This window comes from Epinephelus fuscoguttatus, linkage group LG4 (assembly GCF_011397635.1).
Source record: "Epinephelus fuscoguttatus linkage group LG4, E.fuscoguttatus.final_Chr_v1".
NCBI classification, from domain to species: Eukaryota; Metazoa; Chordata; class Actinopteri; order Perciformes; family Serranidae; genus Epinephelus; species Epinephelus fuscoguttatus.
Window position 1 is genome coordinate 22,425,832 of NC_064755.1, and position 10,859 is coordinate 22,436,690.

The 10,859-nt window shown below is 42.0% G+C and overlaps 1 protein-coding gene across 1 annotated transcript; it reads left to right on the forward strand.

Annotated features, from left to right (window-relative positions):
- Window positions 1-879: 879 nt before the first annotated feature.
- impdh1a (IMP (inosine 5'-monophosphate) dehydrogenase 1a) lies at window positions 880-10,007 on the forward strand. The gene is made up of 15 exons (XM_049574101.1): window positions 880-968; window positions 1,626-1,724; window positions 2,305-2,353; window positions 2,977-3,078; window positions 3,262-3,336; window positions 3,505-3,711; window positions 3,817-3,904; window positions 4,017-4,216; window positions 4,754-4,844; window positions 4,952-5,047; window positions 5,179-5,322; window positions 8,197-8,338; window positions 8,445-8,588; window positions 8,679-8,762; window positions 9,649-10,007. Exons 1-15 carry the CDS (start codon window positions 889-891, stop codon window positions 9,668-9,670), a joined length of 1,623 nt encoding a protein of 540 aa, XP_049430058.1. The 5' UTR covers window positions 880-888; the 3' UTR covers window positions 9,671-10,007.
- The last annotated feature ends 852 nt before the right edge of the window (window positions 10,008-10,859 follow it).

The window sequence follows — 10,859 nt, forward strand, 5'->3', positions numbered from 1 at the left end:
TCCCAATCCTCTTTGTGGGAGAGTGACGTCTGCTACTGTCAGAAACAGAGTTAAGCTCAGCAGGCAACGGGAGAACGGAGTGGAGAGAAGCTCCACAGATAACCAAGCAGCACTGCAGTCGAGGCCTCCAGGGGGACGAATCTCTGCCACCTAAGCAGGACCTGGCCTCTCGTCCCCAGCGACTGTTCATGCCTCCAGCTGGGGGACATTCATGGATTTCTAAACCGGTGTGCAAGTTCAACAGGTTAGCTAACATCTTGGTGTCCTTTCCAATGTCCAAGGGCCCTACTGGCCTCACACTCCAGGAATGAGAGCTGACAAACTGGAATACAAACTCTTCTGCAGCCAAACCACATTATTTTAAGAGACTTCTGCTCCTGCCTCTGCCGTTTTCAGATTTTTGAAAACTTGTGTGTGAAATCTTGTGTTTTGGTTTAACTGTGGCTCTGGCTACAAAACAGATGGCAAGACAGCTTCCTCCTATGTCAGGTGTGTCTGAAAGGTATTTGTGTGAACATGCACTCAAAGCATTGGGTGTTTATGAGTGCTTATAACTGAACAGTGATTTGATAGTGTTGTTGTGTGGAGGAGCTGCTGGGGTCACTTTTTGTGTGAAGGTGTGACTTTGTTTGTGTGTATGAAACAAGTCAGACGTGCTTGAAGTGTGTGTGTGTGTGTGTGTGTGTGAGGTGGTTGGGCCCAGTGGAGGACGTAGCCCTGGATTTCTTGGAGATGGAGGGTCATGGGTATGACCGGTTTGGAGATGGGGAGAGGGACACTTACCAAATTGACTACCGGAGGATTGTAGGAGACATGGAACCAGCGAGGCCGCGCATCTCAAACAGAGATGGGGAGCAACCTCACCCCTACGGGGTCTATGCCCACCCAATGCCACACGGACATGGGCATGAGACTGCAGCCCAGCGATACAGTGCTACACGTATCCAAGCTGGATATGAACCTGAGAGGTCAGTCCTGTACTTTTGCTCAGTCTGTCACCACACTGCACACACTCTAAGGTCATGCCCTTCGCTGATTATGTGAAGCATTATAGCTCATGATATTAACATCGGAAGCGACTGAGATGTTTTCACTCTCCCGCAGTGCTGGTTGTGCGCCTTTACAAGCCACTTTATCAGCTACCTGGACAGCCAACCAAATCCTCTTACCTACTGTACTGCCGTCACAGGTGTATAGAAAGAGTTTCCGTAGACAAGTAACAGATCCCTTTTGTTAGCATTTCCTGTCTGCGCTCCAACACTTGTAATAGGATCTGGCGGCAGCATGGATGTAGGAAATAGAGGTCGAGAAAGAGGCAAGCAAAACAACACGCATGTTTTGCACAAGGGATAAATACCTCCAGACCAAACAAACTTTATTTTATAAATTTATGCACACTGCTTGCAATCAGTAGTGGATGGACTGTGTTGAAATGATCAATAAAATGTTTATTAAAACTGTAACAATAAACAATGACAACTCATATCTGGAATTCACTCTATGATGCCATGAAGCACATGATATAAATAAGTAATTTACTTGTTGTCATGTCTTTATAAACTTGCTAATATTCAGACCTCGTACTTCATATTTTCAGTTACATCCTGTGTGTTTTTATATTTCAGCATGGCTGACTACTTGATCAGTGGAGGCACGGGTTATGTTCCTGAAGATGGATTGACAGCACAACAGCTCTTTGCTATCGGCGACGGACTCACATACAAGTGAGAAAAGTCACCTCACTGGCTCATTTCATGGTATCACACACTAAACACACTGCCAGATGTATGTGTGCACATGGTACGCATACAGAAACACACATTAGAGTTATGCAATGTCTTCCATTAAATGTTTAGTAATATCAGGGATGACACATTTGCTTGGGTTTTATATGGAGGATTATAATGAGTAATACTACTTTCAAGGATGACTCTGAGTGGTGTCACAGACATTCAGAGCAGCGTGTGTGTGTGTGTTTGTGCACATATCAGTGTGTTAATGGGTGTCGGTGTAGTTTCCTTAATGGAGGCTGTATACAGGATTTATCAGTGTGCAGAGGATAAATGCAGAATATTTCAGTGGCTTGAAAGGCTGACAGATTATGTCTGCTCACTGTCGGCTAAGTTTAAAATACGGCTGCTTTGTAGGATGTGTGCTGCACAGCTCACGTACATAACTAATGATACACAGTCCTTGTTTATGGTGTTGATTGTTACCAGTTACATTGTTTTTATCATTTTATTTATGCCCTACTTTTGCAGTTCCAGAGTGAGATGTTCACATTTGTTTTGTCTCTCCTCTCAGTGACTTCTTGATCCTCCCTGGTTTCATAGATTTTACTTCTGATGAAGTGGTGAGTGTCCCAACTCTGTCCGGCATATTCCAAGTATACTGTTCTCTGGTGCACAGTATACTGAGGAGTTTACATTTCTGTGAAGAGTTCCCTTTTTTCACTGTACCTCTAGATTGTAGATCCTTTAGGCCACAAACACGTTCTTGTGCTCGACCTCAGTGAAAAATAAAAAGCCCATGCTTGCTCTTAATTCATATCCCTGAAAGTAATTCACAAGTACAGACAGGTTCAGCTGTAATCCTTGTAATTAATCCCTAACTCTTTGTTATGTTCCTTAGAATGCAGGGTTGTTTATTTGGCTTGCTTTGTTTTCGTCTTTGCAAGCTCTGCTGGGACGTTAAATTAATTTCATGCCTAGGTCACATGGGTTATTGCTGGATAGCAGGTGTTCAAAACAGACACGCACCTGCGTCATCTAACACTCTGCAGGTGAATTCAACAAGTCAGCCTCTAGTGTGCCCAGACTGGCTTTTAGGCTCACTACACGGCAAAAATAAAAACAACACCTTAACATTTGGATGACAAATGTGCAGCTGCAACACCGTAGAAATGATGTTTTATATCATTCTGGATTTACTTTTCTATGTGTGATGTTTCTTTTCCCAAATGCACCCTATTTTCAGGATCTTACCTCTGCACTGACAAGGAAGATAACCCTGAAGACACCTCTTATTTCATCTCCCATGGACACAGTCACAGAGTCGTCCATGGCTATCGCCATGGCAGTGAGTACAAACACTGCACCACCTTACACACACCTTATCTCATTATTCACTTAGCTTAGCATCATCCTGTTTCACAGACTCTGCCAAGACATTGCATAATAACACTGACGGCCTTGGTTGCTTTTTCAGCATTATTTCATCAGTGAATTCTTTGCTCTCATGTCTCTGATTGGCTGGTTTCAGTTGATGGGTGGAATCGGAATAATTCACCATAACTGTACCGCTGAGTTCCAGGCCAACGAGGTGCGCAAAGTCAAGGTAAGATGGACCAAGTTAACAAAAAAGATGAACTTACAACTGACAGAGGAAGCCATCTGTGACACTGTAGCACCCACAACAGCCCTGTTTCACAATAAAATCCTCTTTTAAAAACAATATCAACTGAATGGCCTCTAATTACTTAACACTTGTGTTTCCTTCCTGCAGAAATTTGAACAGGGCTTTATTACAGACCCAGTGGTGATGAGTCCTGGACACACAGTGGGGGATGTGTTTGAGGCCAAGACACGCCATGGTTTCTCTGGGATCCCCGTTACAGAGACGGGCAAGATGGGCAGCAAGTTAGTCGGCATCGTCACCTCCAGAGACATAGACTTTCTGTCTGAGAAGGACCACGACAGACCCCTGGAGGAGGTGAGTGTATAACTGATGTGTTTACAGCAATTACATAATGCCAAATAAGTGAGTGGTACATTGATGTACTCACTGTTTGAATCAGTATAACCTCTTTTGATTCAGGCAATGACAAAAAGGGAAGATTTAGTTGTTGCACCTGCTGGAGTCACACTAAAAGAGGCTAACGACATACTGCAACGCAGCAAAAAAGGTAACTGTGAAGTAGGTCATGCTACAGTGAAGCAAAAGTAACCAGCACTTGGACTCAGATACACACTTGTGCTTTTTTTTATTTCACTCATTTCACACTCTGACTCTCCTAGGTAAGCTCCCCATAGTGAATGACAGTGATGAGCTGGTCGCCATCATTGCTAGGACTGACTTGAAGAAGAACAGAGATTATCCTCTGGCTTCCAAGGACTCACGAAAACAGCTGCTGTGTGGAGCTGCTATTGGTACGAGGGAGGACGACAAGTACAGGCTTGACCTCCTCATGCAGGCTGGGGTGGATGTGGTAGTCCTGGTAGGTTTTGTCAGACAAATCATCAGCAAGGATAAATTTAGTGGCTCTATGGATTCCTGATAATTCTAATAGATGCAAAGAGTTAAATTAAAGGTACAGTGTGTAGGATTTAGGGGGATGTACTGGGAGAAGTAGAATATAATATAAAGAGTTTGTTACCTGAAAATAAGAATCTTTGTGTTTTCATTACCTTAGCAGCCCCTCTGTGTGTCTGAAATAATAACAATTTATTGATTTTTTTTAAACGGGAAACTGCTTTATTTAGTGTTTTGACTGGTTTTAATCACTTAGTCCATTGGTTTGGAGAGGAGGAGACCTCTGCCGACAATTCAGCTCCTTTTAAAAAAAACCTGAACAATGAACACTGAAGAAATTCTAACCGGGAGAATTTTCAGCTGGTTGCAATATGCAACCCTCACCACTAGGTGTCACTAAATCCCCCTAAATCTAACACACTGTTCTTTTAAATATTATCTTGTAGTGCATTTTGTAGGCTTCCTCCCTCATTTAAACTATTTCTCTCTTTTTGGATACCAGGATTCCTCTCAGGGAAACTCAGTGTATCAAATCAACATGATAAACTACATCAAACAGAAATATCCTGAACTTCAGGTTGTTGGTGGAAACGGTAAACACTCCTCCTGTCTCAGAGCTTTGTTCTGCTTCGGTGCTGTGAACACTCATTATCCATGTCTCCCACACTGAGCTCTTTTTTGTGCGTCTGTTTCCCTCTAGTGGTGACAGCTGCTCAGGCCAAAAACCTCATAGATGCTGGTGTGGATGCCCTGAGAGTCGGCATGGGGTGTGGCTCTATCTGTATCACCCAGGAAGGTATGATAAAGTGTGCAGTACTGTGAACAGCTGGCTGCTGGTTTAAGATAAAACCCTGTGTGTCCAAAAAAATTCAGTAAAATTGTGAAAAACTTAAAGCAGGTTTATGCTATATGTCATTTTTCCATCAGTGATGGCATGTGGACGACCCCAAGGTACATCGGTGTACAAGGTGGCAGAGTATGCACGACGTTTTGGAGTGCCGGTAATCGCTGATGGAGGCATTCAGACTGTTGGACATGTGGTGAAGGCTCTGGCCCTGGGAGCATCTACAGGTGGATAAATGTTCTGTTTCCTCTGGTCTTCAGTTATTGTGGTTTACATTTGGATCATTCAGTGGACACTCATATGTAATGACATATTGGACAGGAATCAGAAGGGCGTGTGGCTGTTGTGATGCTCTCATTCTATTTATTTTTTAAAGTGGAAATAGGCAAGTTTTTTGCTTTTGCTTGTCCTTATGAAGTAAATGATTACATGATGTAGCGGCTATAGAATGATGACACTATCAGCATGTGGAGGGTTAGGGTTAGGTTGGGGTTAAAAGGCAGTGCTCTGAGAAGAGTGCTCCAATGGGCACAGTCCCAGTAGGGGTTGGAAGAGCACAAAGAACATAATTTAAAATTTTGGATAAAATCTGAGGGTACTGGGCCACTGCATGTGTGGTGCAACAGGAACTTTGTCATTTATTAATGATTCTCCCATCCCCCGGGGTCTCTGGAGAAATAACCTGGTGACTGCCAATGAGATTCATGAGATAAACAAACAGCTTAATAGGTCAATGAATGAATAAATACATAAATAGATAAATAAATTTATCATTAAGAAGGTTTAATTATAACTCATCTGAACTACGGTTAAGGATCTCATAAGTGTTGAATTGAAGAAACTGATATAAAGATGCAGGAGAACATTTTTGGGGTCAGAGTTAGGGGGTTACCCTACAAGCCTTGCTTTCACTGTGCAATTCTGTCTGCCACTGGGTATTATCTCCCTGGAAAATGAAGGCACAAAAGTAGTGTGTCAACCATTGTGCAACCAAAACATGAAGAGGAAGAGGTTTTGAACGGCCACTTTGCTTCAGGAGCCAGTCAGTCCCCATAGCCAGCCATGTTTAAATGCCTAACTTTACAGCAGAAATAAACATGCTTATGTGGCAACGTAGTGGGGGGGGTGTTTGTTTTATATTATCAAAAATGACACCAATTGTAAGCCAGACAACACCACCTAGGGACTTTCACCCAAGGAGTTTTACCCAATGTTAAACCATAAGGCACACACAGGTTCAAAACACTACAGGCAGAGACGTGGTTCCAAAGTAAATCAAGATTTATTTATTGTTTGAGCAAAAGAAATGACTGTTAAACTGGAAGTGTCTGTGGAGGTAAAGGGAAAAGATTAGTAACTGGAAATGATTGCAAGTTCAAGTTATGGAAGAATGTATAAGAAAATTTATTACAATTTATTCTTTAACAATAACTTTAGTAAACACACTTCCAGTGTAAATTATTTAAAACTATCAAAAAAAGGGGGAGGGGAGTGAGTGGAAGCTAGCAAGGGGGAGGCAAACTACCAGAGGATGTGTCCCAGGAGTGCACTTACCCACCATTCGTGAACTCACAGCAAACAGGTGCAGAAAATCGTGTCCCAGTGCCCTTATCACTACAAAACAAGGTGTGGGGGACCACCTAGAGTGCCTAGCCTCCGCCGCTAGCCAGCAACCACTGCACGGTAAAGGAGAAGAAAGAAAATGTTAAACAAAGAAAACAGGTAAGATGTATTAAGCCAGTTGGTTCAGCTAAAACAGTGATTTTTAATAACAATTTCAATAAAATGCTAGGATTAAAGGTTGGTGGCTAACTCAAGGAAACTAAAAATAAACGAAACAGCACTAAAGACAAAACAGCAGCCGATTGTCTTGGCCGGTACAGCAATTGCCCAGATGTCCTTTAACCCGTTCCGCACAGTTCACCGCTAAAAAGGGCAAGTACAATGTTAACACAATTGTGGGATGGGGAAGTGAAGGGTTGGTTGGAAAAATTAACAAACCTCAACTCAATGTTCGTGGACATCAAAATGACCAGCCATCAGTACAGGAAAGGAACCTAACAGACAATGCAGCTCCTGTTAAAATCACGGCCACTACTAATGTTAAAATCGGCTAAAGTAGCCTCCAGCCCCACTACCTACCTCAGACATGACCATGTGGCAGAGACCAGGCACAGACAAAGGGAGAGAGAGGCAGCCTTCATGCCACAGGTGCATTAAATAGGCCCTGCCCAATTAGGGGGGTTAGGAAAGGGGAGGAGTTGACCTAGTTTTGGAGAGGCTGCAGTCTGCAGCCTCTGGCCTGAGAGTTTCCCTGCTACACTTACAACCTGGTAGAAAAAAAAAATCTGTAGGTATTTCCATTCATTCATGTATATATATATCTATATTCAAAAAGTGGAGTCCACAAACCAAGGGTGACATCTTGGTAGCTGCGTCCATTATTTTTACAGTCTGTGATATCAGTGTGATAAAGAAAAAAATTAGGGGATCTTGGGTAAAATGGTGGACAGTGGAACCACCAAAGTAAAAGTGGAAAACAAAATGCAGTGTGTCCTGAATTGGTGGGAGTAGCTGGGCTCTGAGGAAAACAGAAAGTGATCTGGTTGTCTTTACGACAGCGGTGCAAACTATAATACCATTTGGAAATGCTAGAGGGGGAAAAGTTTTCCGTTTCCGCTTTAAAGGTTCAGTGCGTAGGATTCAGTGGCATCTAACAGTGAGGCTGCAAAACTGAAACTTCTCCTTTGTGTAGTGTATAGTGTATAGTGTGTCCGTTTTGGGCTACTGTATAACAGCATGGCAAACTCTATGGGAGAGGATCTGCTCCATTTGTAGATTGAAGTGGCTCTAAGGTAACGAGAACATGATGATTCTTATTTTCAGGTAATTATAAACAAATAAAAACATAGTAATGAATATTATAAACCACTTAACTAATGTAGCTATGCCTCTAAATCCTGGACACTGGACCTTTAAGATTACATATACGTTATTTTTTCAAAATAAAAGCGGTGTAGTCTCTTTGCCCTTGGCTGTTGTCCTTTGCAGTCACTGTAACTTCATCCCATTTTTTTGTCCTCTCATATCTCTGCCCTCAGTGATGATGGGGTCGTTGCTTGCGGCAACCACTGAGGCGCCGGGAGAATATTTCTTTTCAGATGGTGTACGTCTGAAAAAGTACAGAGGAATGGGCTCCTTGGATGCCATGGAGAAAAATAACAGTCAGAAACGTTACTTCAGGTGGGGGAGTGGGGCTACAGAGGTCCTTTGAAAAATATACAGTCACTGGATGTCATGGTGACACATTTATCTCGTTACTGTGTGTGAACTGTGTTTGTGTATCCAGCGAGGGAGATAAGGTGAAGGTGGCTCAAGGTGTCTCAGGATCAGTACAAGATAAAGGCTCCATCCATAAGTTTGTTCCTTACCTCATTGCCGGTATCCAACACGGCTGTCAGGACATAGGGGCAAAGAGTTTGTCTATTTTACGGTAAGTGTTGAATTGTGTGTGTGCAAGTGTGTGGGTTTTTATTGTGTAAGGGCTTTTGGCTAGTTTGAGCTGTGTGTGTCTTTGCATCAGGTCGATGATGTACTCTGGAGAGCTGAAGTTTGAGAAGAGGACCATGTCTGCTCAGATGGAGGGAGGCGTCCACGGCCTCCATTCGTAAGTCTGGCCTCTGACCCCTGACCCCCTGCTTTTGACCTTTACTGCTCCTCTGCAGCCCGTTCTTACTCCATCCCCTCTTCTCATTTCTTGTTTTGTATATCCTCAATTCCTTTCCTCACCTCCTCTCATCGTGTCTTAGCCCCTCCCACCTGTGATGCAAGCAGAGAGGCAACAGGCGTTTAACAAACTGAGACAACCATACTTTGGAGCTGTGATTTTAAAGCAGTATCAACAGGGGAGACTGGGGTTGGTTGGCTCTCTTTTCACTATCTGCCATATTTCTCTGGCATAATTTATGATAGATTATTCTAACCATTAGCAATAAAGGGTTAAGGTCTCAGCTATAAATAAAATTTGACATTTTTTTTCCTCCAACAACAAACACGTTAAAGCTCATGTTAAAGGCGATGTTAAAGGGCGCCTTTTCCCTGGATGCATTTTAGGAATTTAAACATTCTTCGAGATGGCAAACTGAGATTGATTTGCAGGTCACAAGCAGGAGGATGGAGCAGAGGGGAAACAAGGAGGCAGAAAATAGAGTAATGAGAGGAGCCCCCCTGTGTCTCTTTTCTGTAGACCCCTTTCTACTGTCTAAACATTGTGGTGGCACTAACACTGTGTCTCTGAGCTAAACCCTGTTACTGTCAAATGGATTTTACATGTGCTTAGCAGCATCAACATTTGTCTTCTCTCTTCCTCTTTTTCTTACCCATGCTATCACATTAGATATTCTTTTGTGCCATGTAAGTACGTCCATCTTGTTATCACACCTCCATTTTCTTCTTTCATCCACTCATCTCCACCCAAGACTGCTTTTATAGCAACAATATGTTATTGCAACACAGGAAACGCTTACACTCTTCTTTTCCTTTTTCACGCTCAGTTACGAGAAACGACTTTACTGAGGCAGGAGGAGGAGGAAGAGGAAGCACTCGAGCAGGACCTATTGTCCCGACACCAGCAGCTATGAGCAGATGCACCGGGCGCATGTGATCAAACTACAAAGTTGCTGTACAACATACACACTCTAAAATCTGACACTGCTTTTCTGTGTCTTCCCCTCTTTGTCATCTCCATCCCGTTTCTGATCCCTTCAAATCTAGACGAAACAAATTTAGACGAAACAATACACTTTCACCTGATTCTAAAGTACAAACTTTATACAACAAACATTGCAGAGGTGCAGCCCTATATTTCCACGCTCATTTAATGTATGACTCAAGGTATTTCTCTTTTTTTTTGTAGGAAATCAAGCAGTCTGATATTTTATTTACAGAATAAAAGACACTTAACAAAAACACTGCATGTCTCTGGCATTATGTTTTACATGATCAACATTTTATTTCATTAAAAGAGTAAAGTAACACAAAAGTTAAACAGCCTCATTATCAGATCTCTGCTGAAAAGGTTTTAGAATGTTGCATGAATAAATTTAATTCCAAAAGGGCATTTTTTTTAAAACTCTGTTTTAAATTTTTTTTTGTCATATCTCCAGAGAGCAAAAGGTGTTGTTTTTCTCATTGCCACTAGAGGGCAATATATTCAAATTGTAATCACCTCAATTTTCTCCGTGGTGTTTTCACTGTGCCCAGATCTTTGTCTTGGCAAAACCGGGTGCCACAGTTTGCCTTGTAGATAGAAAGGAAACATAAAAAAGGAAAAAAAAAAAGAAAGAGTAAAGAGAAAATCTCTCAAACTCATCCTGTTTATATTAATTTTCTTTAATTCCAAATTTGTTATACCACACTGAAATCGTAATTGTCAAAAATCCTGTAAGGAAAGCACTACATTTCATGCCAAATGTCTGTTCCCATGATGAAATATAAATTTGACAACTTTGTACACAACTTAATGGACTTATTTTATTATATGATTAGATCCTCTGACAGCGTCCCATTTTTCTCCACTATTGAAAACAACAGTACATCAGTGCTGTAAAATGAAATGTTCCTTGAGCCCAAATTGTTTGTCCACTCACTATTAAAGAGGGCTCCTTTCCCTTTCATAGACTTCTCTCTACAAGACAGCTTTAAATATAAAAAAAATTCCACATATCAGTTTTACAAATATTAAACTTCCTGCTTAAGTTAACTC